Below are 13,076 nucleotides of genomic sequence, written 5' to 3' on the forward strand. Positions count from 1 at the left end.
TTTTTGGTTGAATAACGATTTGATTTGGTATATTTTCTATATTTTTGGATGCATAGAATGCACTTTTTGGTTAAATTCTATTGGCAGATAGCATGTCTAATTTTATTTGTTTTCTTTTTTTAATGCACAATAAAAAATTGTGGAGAATAATACTTGGCTGTGTTTTTTACTTCAAATGACAGTTTGGGAGCAGGCAGTTACATTTTAAAAAATACAATGTAAAATTAAGAAGGGACACCAACATAGTTGTATCTTTGATCTTAAAAACTATGGGATAATGTTGTTAAAAAAAAGCATAATAATATTAAAATGTGAAAATTTGTTTGCAATAACTCCATCAGTATCACCAGCAAAGCAGCTTCATTATTATCCCATTAAAGAAGAAGAGAATTTTAAGATTTCATAATTTGCCACGTCACGAATGTTAATTCTCCATTACGAACGCTAGTTTACAAGACCAGCCACTTCTGGATCGTCCTTGCTTCTGAGCATGCGTGTTTGTACTTTGGACTTTTGTCTGATGGACTTGTGTACACAAGCTCGGAAAATCCGACAACAGATATTTGTCCGTGGAAAATTTATAAACCTGCCATCCAACATTTGTCCATGAAAAGTTGGCCAACAATTGTCTGATGGAGCATACACATGGTCGGATTTTCCGCCAACAGTCTGTCATCACACATTTCCCGTCGGAAAATCCGATCGTGTGTACGAGGCTTAAGAGTCTATTTATGAAACATTTCTGTGTGAATGTCTCAAGTATTCACTCATTCACTCATGATGGAGCATACACACGGTCGGATTTTCCGCCAACAGCCTGTTATCACACATTTCCTATCCGAAAATCTGATCGTGTGTACAAGGCTTAAGAGTCTATTTATGAAACATTTCTGTGGGAATCTCTCAAATATTCACTCATCTGACACAAATAATCCCGTATTGGTGGCCAGGAGAGAAGTGCTGTGTTACATAAATGTCAGTGGTAGTATAACTCCCTTTCAGTAAAGATAATGGAAAAGAAAAAGTCCCCTTACATTGGTGTCATTGGTAGAAGGTCCTCTTACATCGGTATCAATGGTAGATGGGCCCTTTTACATTTGTGTCAGTGGGAGAAATACTCCTTTGTATTGGTGACAGTGGGATAAGTGTCTGCTTACATTGGCGATCAGTGCCACCTTTGGCTCTTTAAAATGAAATCAGTTCTGGAACTTTGAGTGGAAATTCCTCTGCTTACTGAATGGGGTTCACTGGTTCAAATATCTGTGTTGTATTGATTATTTCTGCTGAAATAACGAAAATTTGATTTTTTTTCAAATAGGACATCTAAAGACAGACAGATTTTTTAACAGATACAGTGAACCTCAGAGGATGACCATGACACAAGTTGTCCCAGAGTAGTAATAGCTGCTAAATGCCTAATAAACAATCTGCCATTAGTTATTTGGTAAAGTGGATCATTTTTCCACTTTAGATTCCAGTTATGGTTGACTGCCTAGTATATTAGCTGTTTTACCTGGGGTATAAAGACAATTGTAGGATACAATATAGCATTCAAGAACCACAGTACACTGTATTCAACTCCAGTGGGAAGTGAATGAAAAACAGTCTTCAGCTCAAGCTCCGCATTGGGCTTAATCATACGATTGAGACCAATGTGGGTAAAATATGTCAGAGTGCCGTGACCAATGGAGGGGGACTTGAGGTAAAGCCTGCCTTTCACTGTTGAATACAGTGGACTGAGATACTTGTATGCTATATTGTATCTTGGGGCGATAAGTACTCTATCTCTGCCAGCACCTGAATTACAGAGTATAAACCTGGGAGAATGATACTGCAGGCTTGGAGTGGCACCTCTCTGTTATGCAGATGTAGGATATTTACATTTCACCTCTTGCTGCTTTACAATTGATCACCAGATTCACTACAAATTAGCAAATGCATACAGAAAATTGTACCTCAATGAATTATGTAATTGCTTTAGAAATACTTTACATATCTTTCTTTATAGTGATATCTTGTGTACTTGTAGCTGTGTAACATATCCTGATAACCTGGCAATGAATGTAGATAGCACTATGATATCAGGATGTGTTTCCAAGAATAGCAGTAGGGTTTATTTAAATGGCTGAACAAGCTCTAATGATACTTAATGATACTTAATACAAATTCATTCACCCTAGTTGCATCCCCAAAAATGGAAACAAAGTTTGGATTTAGCTATTTAGGTTGTATTGAGTGTACTGCAGGCTAGCACATCTATGCTTGCTTCATACACTTAATCAAGTTTAGGGGAAATTAAAAGAACTTGTTTTGCATCTTATTTGGTTCAATCCCAGTACAAGTATAATTTAATGTAACCTTTAGCAAAAGCCGCCTCATTTTTACTGATCTATACAGGTGTGGCATTCCAATAGTTGCAGACCCAGTCCTGCTGAACACCTGAGGCCCATGAGACATGGGGGCCCAGGTTGACGGACATGTACACCCTGGAGAACCTTCACTACCACCGCCAAGCAAGCAGACCCTTCTCCGCTAGGCCACCACTCAATGCCAACCAGAATTGGTTTTAATATCCATACTCCTCCAGGTATTAGCTACACTGCTCTCTTCTTGGAAAGAATGCCCAGCAGCATGAACCTCAGCCTTGCAGCAGCATGTAGATTTTTACCAAGCTGAACTTGGCTTACTCCTGCTGACAGTTCTGACTAAACATATCACCAAGACAGTTCATTTAAAACATTTACCCTAGCGCTGTTTTGCACATTAAGTAAACAGTCATTGGCATCTATAGATTTCTCCCAAAAATATAAACAGGATAATCTATTAAACAGTGTGCAATGTTTTTTTTGTTTGTTTTTTTTAAATACCAGTAGAGAAGCTGCCATTGCTGACGTCATTCAGATGAGTAAAGTCAAAGTAAAGTCACAGCTCCAGTGTGTACAATTGTTCCTGATGAGTGGCTCAGAAAGTCGTAGATCAGCATGACAGCTGGGGAACTACTATTTTTAGAAGCAAAGGGTCACTATTGACAACCTTCATACATCCAAAATACAGATTTTCTTTAACACCTGTTGTCACATGGTGTTTACACACACTTTGGTGCTGACTCACACAGTAAAAAGTGGTATATAGATAAGCAAGTGCTGACAAGTAGGGATGAGCCAAACACCCCCTGGTTTGGTTCACACCAGAACATGCGAACAGGCAAAAAATGTGTACGAGCAAGCGAACACCGTTAAAGCCTATGGGACACAAACATGAAAAATCAAACGTGCTCATTTTAAGGGCTTATATGCAAGTTATTGCCATAAAAAGTGTATGGGGACCCGGGACCTGCCCCAGGGGACATGTATCAATGCAAAAAAAAGTTTTAAAAATGGCCGTTTTTTTCAGGAGCAGTGATTTTAATTATGCTTAAAGTGAAAAGGGGGGTGAGAGAGTGCCCCTCCTCCTGAACTGTACCAGGCCACATGCCCTCAACATAGGGAGGATGATTTGGGGACCCCAAAGCGCCTTGTCCCTATGTTGATGGGGACAAGGGCCTCATCCCCACAACCCTTGCCCAGTGGTTGTGGGGGTCTGCGGGCAGGGGGCTTATCGGAATCTGGAAGCCCCCTTTAACAAGGGGACCCCAGATCCTGCCTACCTATGTGAATGAGTATCAGGTACATTGTACCCCTAAACATTCACCAAAAAAGTGTCAAAATGTTAAAAATTACAGTAGACAATTTGGGACAAGTCCTTTATTTAAAAAACCTGTCCCACGATGTCCATTCATCTTCGATCACAGTGCTGACAGACCAGGAAAAAAACCCAAAAAAACCCCGCAACAACCCCTCCTCCATGGGATGCTCCCGCTGATTTAATCCTCTTTGCGATGACAGCTGTTATATAGCCACGTCACATGATGTCAGAAAGGGGCGGAGTCACCTGTTTACGTCACTGGGTGGCCCCGCCCTCAGCTATATAACAGCTGTCATCGCAAAGAAGATTCAATCGCCGAAGTTGTTGCGTTTTTTTTTCCACGGTCTGTTGGCGCTGTGATCAAAGATGAATGGACATCACGGGACAGTGTTCCTTTTTTTTTTAATAAAGGACTTGTCCCAAATTGTCTACTGTCATTTTTAACATTTTGACACTTTTTTTGGTGACAACGTACCCCTACTTAGGGGGGGCGGGATCTGAGGGTCCCTTTGTTAAAGGGGGCTTCCAGATTCCAATAAGCTCCCCGCCTTGTCCCCCACAACCACCGGGCAAGGGTTGTGGGGATGAGGCCCTTGTACCCCTCAACATGGGGAAAAGGTGCTTTGGGGGGGACCCCAAAGCATCCTCCCAATAATGAGGGCATGTGGCCTGGTATGGTTCAGGAGGGGGGGCGCTCTCTCATCCCGCCTCTTTTCCTGCAGCCTGCCAGGTTGCGTGCTTGGATAAGGGTCTGGTATGGATTTTGGGGGGGAACCTCTACGCCATTTTTTTAATTTTGATGCAGGGTTCACCTTAAAATCCATACCCGAGCTGACGTGCTTGACATGGATTTTGGGGGGACCCCTACGCCATCTTTTTATTTTGACACAGGGTTCCCCTTAAAATCCATACCAGGCCTGGAGGGCCTGGTATGGATTTTGGGGGGACCCCTAAGCCATTTTTTTTTATTTTGGTGTGGGGTTCCCCTTAATATTCATACCAGACCCAAAGGGCCTGGAAATGGACTGGGGGGAGTGGACCCATGCCTTTTTTTGCACTTTTAAATGACTTTTTTACTTTAGAAATGTCATTTTGCTGCAGTGTTGTTCTAAACAGGGGAAAAATTAGCTACTTTACAGGCATACTAAGGACACCCCCAGGCACGATATTTAAAGGAATATTTCATTTTGTATTGTTTAAGCATTATTAAAATCACTGCTCCTGAAAAAAAGGCCATTTTTTAAAACTATTTTTTGCATTGATACATGTCCCCTGGGGCAGTATCAGGGTTCCCATGCACTTTTTATGACAATAACTTGCATATAAGCCTTTAAAATTAGCATTTTTGGTTTTTCAAGTTAGTGTCCCATAGACTTTAACTGTGTTCTGTGGCTTTTGAATTTGCTGCGAACAACGCATAATGTTCGGCGAACAGGCGAACACCTGATGTTCGAGTCAAACTTACATTTGAATCGAACATTGGGCTCATCCCTACTGACAAGGATCTAAATATTGTAAAGAGGCATCTTGCAACACATCAATTAACACTCTGTCCAGTAGCAGGATACACACATTTTACAGAGTCAAACACTCCTAAACCTTGTGGACAGCCTTCCCAGAAGAGTTGAAGCTGTTATAGCTGCAAAGGGTGGAAAGTTCATGTGTGTGTGAAGGCAGGCATCATAATACTTTTGACAATATAGTATATATATATATATATATATATATTAGGAACGTTGTTAACATTTAGAATTCTTTTGTATGAAATTCAATATCACCTTCCATTATTTTTATGTGAGTGTCTTGTTTACTGATATATTTTTTAAATGTTTCTGAAGACAGATGTCAACTATTTTCTTTCTTGCACTTGATAAAGCTTTAATCTGTGGTCATACTGAAGTCTGTGTCTAATTCCTTTGGAGAGCTAACAATAGCAGAATCTAGACTGTGACACTGCAGCTGTCTGAAGCACTAATGAAAGGAACAAAATGCAGACATTTCTACTTCAATAAGAATATTAGACCAGGAAGTGAAGTATATGAATGAAACTCATGGGTAGAAGCACTTGTTAATTTTTTATCTCTGTACTTGAGACTATAGTGTTTCTGGGCTTCTTCTGTATTCTCAGCTGTTCATACCATATTGCTGAGCTGTGTGCAATCTGATCAGTTGATACTTAAAACAGCTTGGAATGTCTTGGCTGTCATCTTGACTGTACTCTAATGTTAGTGAGTTTTTCCTTAGTGACATTTGTCTATGGGTATATGTTGCGTGTTCTTTGGCTGGACTGGAAAATACTAGACTAGAGAGCATCATATTTAATTATAAATGCCCATCCAGCCAATCCACAGTACTTCCATTAATTCCTCTATTTGTTCACTCTTTTCTGTTTTATCAGAATCTACAAGATTACAATTTAAGTTGGATTGGCCAATATTAAGGAAACAAAAAATCCTGGGCATATTCCCAAGGATTTCTCTGCCCTTCTACCCTGGCTCAGTAAATGGCTTAAAAAAATATTTTTCTTTAAGTACCGTAAATTGGTAGAATTCAGTTCACAGGGCACTTATGGCATTACATAGATTGATTTTAAGAGATTCACAATTCTTATTATCTATCTCTGTCTTCAGGCTTTTCTTTCCCCCATAAATCCCCTTTTATTCCAGAGCATTTTTGGAGATGGTTTGGCTTCACACATTTTACTGTTTTGCATATATAGTCTACCCTAGTGTATTATATTTTATTTGCAACATTTGGTAGCAGATTTAGATGCATATATTTTTATTTCCTTCGATTTTTATTGGCAATCATTTGTAAAAAAAAAATGTAAAAAAAGCATTCTCTTGTAATTTATGTATGCCTTTTACTTTAGGGGAGCTTTTTTCATTTTTGGCTCTACATTACAATGCATGTAGGGGGAAAAATCTGGTTTGCATAAATTGTTAACTCAACATCGAGACAAGATATAGTTGGGTTGATGAGAGCATAAATTAGCATGATGGTGACATTTCCACAAGTTTGAGATCACAAAAAATTTGAATGTCATTGTGTTCACTTTCGTGAGCATTTGATGCTTGTACAGTGAACACTAAGTGTCATCCAGATCTTCCGACAAGCTTGCTGGGATCTGGAATTTAACCTGGGGGGAGGAAAAAAATGTATTTATTTTTGGCATTTACAGTACATTTATACAGTATATACTATTTTCACTGTGTATAAATACTTATAAATACACACTTCTAATAGTGATCTATGGCTAGATAGAATCAGTCAGCTATATCTCACTATAGATAGATCTATTGCTGCGTGGAGACATTGGACAGAGCGGAGACAGATCTGTCTTTATTATTATTATTATTATACAGGATTTATATAACACCAACAGTTTGCACAGCACTTTACAACATGAGGGCTGTACTGTTTTTGGTCTTATAGCAGCACCATCTTGAATGTAAAGCATTTTAGGGTGTGCCCCCCAAGTGGTGTCAAGTAAGTCTCAGATGTGGTCGCTACAATTGTTCTCTTTCTCTGACTTATTTTCACCTGTGATCCTGCCAATAACACACTTCCTGTCCTAGAGTAACAACGCTCACTCATTGTACAGTATTTATGGAGCAGCAGCTTGTCATCTTAGAACAGGAGGTGTGTTAGGACAAAATACTAGATACCTGTCGGGATTATTAGGTTTTTCTTTTGTACATACTGAACAGATGTAATAATCGGCTAGCAAGGGCATATTTAACAGACTAAAAAAAGTGAAAACAATAAAAGATAATTGTTAGGGTTTACATACACTTCAATGACCTGAGTAGATGGGTTTCTGTTTATTTCAGATAGGTTTTGCATTCTCACACAAGTCTATGGGAATGCAAAACCCCCTTAAAACAGGTAAAATGCAGATGAGAAGTCAAATGTATCTGTCAATGAATTCTTAATGATCTCAGGAGCATCACAAACTAATGCCATTGACCCTAAGGGCTCATTTACGCTTTGGCTTCAATACACATTAACATCTAGTTTACTCTTACTGCAAAACAAAGCTTTGGACAGGCTTTGTTAAAGCTCTCTGAATGACTCCTGTCACTAAATAAAATGGTTAGCTTACAATCCTGTTTACACCTTTTGCTTTGCTTTGCTTCAGCTTTGCTTCAAAAATTATACCCCATGTAGCTTCAGTGGTGCTTCAAAGCGTCTTCAAATCCTCCATAGAAGTCTATGGCAAAGCTCGCTTGAAGCCCCACTGAAGCCCCACCGAAGCCTCATCGAAGCCCCATGACGCCTTACCAAAGCCCCACCAAAGTCCCACCAAAGGCTCATTGAAGCCCCATCGAAGCCCCACCGAAGCCTCATCAAAGCCTCATCGAAGCACCAAGCAAGGTGTAAACAGGACTGTAGCCTAACCATTTTATTTAGTGACAGGGGCTCTGACTGGTGTTCAGAGAGCTTTAACAAAGCCTGTCCGAAGCCATGTTTTGAAGCAAGTGTAAACTAGCCCAAAAATGATTAGCTTACAATCCTGTTTACACCTTGCGTTTGCTTTGCTTCAAAAATTATACCCCATGTCGCTTTAGTGGTGCTTCAAAGCATCTTCATAGCCTCCATAGAACTCTATGACAAAGCTCACTTGAAGCAACTGCGGCTTTTGAGATTCCTTAATTCAGCTTTAGCTTCACCTTGTTTTGGAGAAATTGCAGGTATGAGATATCCACATAAACACAGGGCATCGGTCAAGCTTCAACAGAGCATTACGGAAGCATCATCGACCTTTCACCGAAGCATCACCAAAGCTTCATCGAAACAACACAGAAGCTTCAAAAAAACTTATCTTAAAAGCAGGTTGAAGCAGTAGGCGTTTTAATGTGTGTTGATGCCAAAGCAGGTGTAAATGAGCCCTTGGAGTTCTCGTGTCACTCTAAATTCAGCTAAAAAGACAGGAAGGTGTCTATATGGGCTGATTTACACTTGCTTCAGGTTCAACACACATGAAAGAGCCTACCTTTTCAACATGTTTTTTTTATGCATTTTTGATGCTTTGGTGGGGCTTCAATGATGCCTCAATGGTGCTTCAAGCAAGCTTTGTCATAGACTTCTATGGAGGCTTTGGAGATGCTTTGAAGCATCACTAAAGCGACATGGGGTATAATTTTTGAAGCAAAGCCGAAGCAAAGCAAAAGCAATGTGTAAACAGGACTGTAAGCTAACGATTTTATTTAGCGACAGGAGCTTTGACTAGCATTCAGAGAGCTTTAACAAAGCCTGTCCGAAGCCTTGTTTTGAAAAAAGTGTAAACTAGCCCTAACTCAACGTTCACCAAGTGAACAAGCACGGTTCTTTTCGTCAGAAACGCGTCAATTGATCATCATTGCAATTTTGTCTGGCTCATGACAATAAAGAAATTTCTACAGCATCTTTTGGATTCAAGTGTGCGATCAATCTTTTCTTCTCTTCTTGATATTGCCTACAGTGATGAGCCTGGATTAGCACCTTGGATCGGGTGTGTCCATTTTTTGCCTTTGCCTTTTTTGCCCTTGTTCTGTTTACCAAGTGATACATCTATGTATAAATTACATGTATAGTTGGGATCACTAAACCACAAAGCTATGATAAACTGTTTACACTGTACTGTAATAATTCTAGCATTTCCCTTTACATACAAGTACAATACTGTTGCTAATATCCCTTAAGGCTAGGTACACACCTATGTGATTGGTGTGGGTCGCGATTGCACGGGTATAGCATCCCTTTAATTTGAATGGGTTGCTCTACCTGTGGGAAAAGCAAGAAAAAGGTCCCTGCGCCTTTTTAAAAATGCAGTCACATGGAAATCGCCTGGTGCTTTCCCCCATCAGAAAACGAACTGTGTTTTCAGATGCGTGGGGGTGTCATTAAGAATTAATAGTAGCTCCGCACGTCGGCTAAATAGCAGCACGGTTTGCCTTTGGGTGCCTGCTGGCGCAGGAATTTATTTCATTTACACACATTCCCGCACCCACATATATAATAGATAAGCCTTAGGTTGAGTACAGGTTTAGCATGAAAGGCATACATAGCTTTGTTCAGAAGCACTATATATTGATTTCTTAATACAAACTAATATTTTCCAAAGCATTTACCTTTGAATAAATCAGTTTATGATGATTTTATGAAATCTGGTGATATAAAGGTGAAATCTAATACAGGACAGAACAGATGCTGGAACACTCCTCACTGACTTTCTTTGCTCTTATCTTTACAAATCACTATACACTACAGTTCTATTAAATGTCAGTACCTTAGGTAGTTGGAATATTTCCTTTTTCCAGGGCATCCTCCATGCACCAAGACATAAAATCATCTTAAAGTGAATATGGCTGTTTTGTGAGCTGGACTGGTGATGATAAACAGGTTATTACACATTTCTTTACAGAGAACTTGTACATGTAACCCCACATTCCTTTCTTGGATAAAGTACATTAAATGAGCATAGTAATAAACAGAGATCATTAACTGTACTTTTGGCACACCAGTGGATGGGAGATCAATGGACATCTCAAAACACTGCATACAATGCAGATATCTTCTGTACCTGCATTAGGGTGTCTGCAGGCACTTTTGCTATAAATGCTATTACACTTTTCTCATAGATTAACTTACAGTTGTATTTATTTATTTATGGCATTCCTAGTACTTGTAGCTGTCTATTTTAAAAGCACTGTATTAGCTGTATTAGTAGAATGAAACATTTTCTTTCCAATGAGTGCCATCAAGTGGCATACCTGGGAAATGCAGTTGTAATTATGCATGTGAAAATATGATATCATATACTGCATATATGTAAAAAAAAAAAAAATGTTGTATGCAACATATCCATGCTTCTATTATTTTAACAGGTTTACATGAATATACTTTTCTGTATGGAGTAGACTGGTGCATTATTGTCAATCACTTGAAACACTAGCACATGTTTGAAGGGTGTACATACTTATTGTTTGTCATGGAGTTCTGGCTTGCGTTTTCTTTAGCAGCTGAAAAGTCAATAGTCTGTTCATTTTGCAAAAAAAATTAACCCAAGAGCTTAGTGATTGGGGTAAAGCTCTGCTGACTTTCATCTTTCAAACATGTGCAAGCAAAAATGCAGTTTTTTTATTTTCCTTTCATATGATTGGTTATTCTTTTCAAAGTGAAACTTCACATCACATTCACTGAACTCTGGGGAAAATTCCCTTGCAACGTGCAATTTCCCTTGCAAAGTGAACAGCCTACAGTGGAACCTCGGATTGCGAGTAACGCGGTTAACGAGCGTTTCGCAATACAAGCATTATATTTTTAAAAATCGTAACTCAGTTTGCGAGTGTTGTCTCGCAAAACGAGCACGATTCAGGCCAAAGCGTGTGCGGTACCGCGTTTGGCCTGAGGTGGGGGGGCGCTGGAGCCGAGCGGCGCCGATCGCAGCCGAAATGCACGGAAAGGCCCAAGGACAGCTCGGCTGACCTTGGCAAACCTCGGGAACGGAGTCTTTCTGAGGTTTGCTGAGGTCAGCTGAGGTGTCCTCGGGCCTTTCCGGCCGTTTCCGAGGCTCTCTGGCACCCCCCACCTCTGGCCACATGTGGTATTGCATGCCATTGAAGTCAATGCAGAACAAATTATTTTTGTTTCCATTGACTTCAATGGGGAAACTCGCTTTGATATGCGAGTACTTTTGATTACGAGCATTCTCCTGGAATGGATTATGCTTGTAATCCGAGGTTCCACTGTATTTCCCTTTAGTAAATCAACCCAATTGGCTGTATCTGATGTATAAATCCTGATAAAAATTAGAACTAAAGGAAAAAATGTTCCTTTCATTTTGAATAGAGTAAGGGAGAGTTATAACCCTTGTCAGTTCTTTTTTGTCATCTGTGTCTTCTTGGGGAGATTTCCCTTCACCTCTTGTCCCATAATCAAAACAGCAAGTGAAATGCAAGTGAGAGAATCCCTGGTTGCCACCAGGGTCATCAGAACTAGTGTCCCTATTGGAAGATTTTCCCCTCTATTCCTCTTCTGGTGACAACCTAAAATGTGTGATTATCCTACACTGTCACCCTTGGTGATAACAGTGAACATGACAAATAGAGAGGAGGAATATTCCTAAAGGGGAGCAGACAGCAGCAAAACCCTGAAACTGGTGTTAACCTCTTATCAGTCTAAAACTAAAAGAAAAACGACCTTTAGTTATACTTAAAAAGAAGAAAAAAAAAAACAACTATAAGCAAGTAATAATCACAAGAAATATCTATGAATACAGAGTCTTGGTAAGTGATGTATACTTTATCTGTTTTTTTTTTTTTCAGAACTACCACAAATGACACTGCTACTTACACAGCAGTGGCAAGAAATGTGCATGGTCAATCATCCACCAATGCAGCTGTCATTGTCAGAAGTGAGTAAATTGTCATTGAGGATATAAAAATGATTTATCATGGTCCCTTTGGGGTATCGATTCAAACATAAAATGCTTTTTGCCACAAGCAGAAAACAGTGGGAAACCTAAGAACTTTTGTGCACCTGTGGTTATAACAGTCAATCATTGATAGATCACTTATTTAGATAAAGGTAATTTCGGATATATCTAATATGTGCCCTTGCAACAGTGTTTTCAAAATGTTACAGGTGCATAGAGAAAATCCTCCAGGGGCCCTATGTGTAACTGCAGAGTGACATAGGAAGTGTGACAAATTGTTGTAAAATAAATGTATTGCAGGTCTGTGTTAGGATGCTATCAATGCTGTTGGTATTCCTGCTAGTTACTGCACAGGGCTCCCAGGTGGGATTGCCTTAAAGCTGGACATCTGAGAATTGGTGTCTGCTATAGAAATTCTGCTCAGGCATTTGCAGTCATTCACTGACTCAATGAAGCAAGCAGAGTGCCATGAAAGTTCGATAGAAAGGTACAACAAATAACAAGTAGAAATGCTTAGCACTGGGTGTAGACATTTTTCAGTCTGCTGAAATGTTTGCATGTAGTAAAACAGAGTTCAGCAACACAAAAAAAAAAAAAAAGATCAAACTGGGCATCTGGCCTTGTGGCCTTTGTAATTTTTGTGCTAACAGGCAGGTCTCTGATCTTTTGTCACAACTAAGGAGGGGTACCCAGGTTCACACATTCTAAATCACATCAATAATACAGTACATATGGCTTGCTGACTTTTCCTGTCAGTCTTGAGAGAGGCAGCAGCTTTGTATAGAGGTACTGCCTGCTGACCTGACAACATGTTAGGAGAGACAGGGACTTCACTGCTGTCACAGCTTGCCAATTAGCCCCCTGCTTTGACTTGCTAATAATCACTGAACATAAGAGATAATCACTGATATATATGCTGCAGTGCAGACTGCTTGTAGAATAGTTACTTTTATTTTAATTATCCGTTTAAAAT

General features: G+C 39.7%; 1 protein-coding gene across 2 annotated transcripts in view; it reads left to right on the forward strand.

Moving 5' to 3' along the window:
* MYOM2 (myomesin 2) overlaps positions 1–13,076 on the forward strand; it is a 241,805-nt gene that overhangs the window by 71,913 nt on the left and 156,816 nt on the right. For both annotated transcript variants that reach the window (XM_073626642.1, XM_073626643.1), the window contains one exon: positions 11,994–12,082. In XM_073626642.1, the coding sequence (XP_073482743.1) occupies positions 11,994–12,082 (89 nt within the window). The remainder of the gene's footprint in view (positions 1–11,993; positions 12,083–13,076) is intronic.

The sequence above is a fragment of the Aquarana catesbeiana genome, linkage group LG04 (genome assembly GCF_042186555.1).
Source record: "Aquarana catesbeiana isolate 2022-GZ linkage group LG04, ASM4218655v1, whole genome shotgun sequence".
In the NCBI taxonomy this organism is placed as follows: Eukaryota; Metazoa; Chordata; class Amphibia; order Anura; family Ranidae; genus Aquarana; species Aquarana catesbeiana.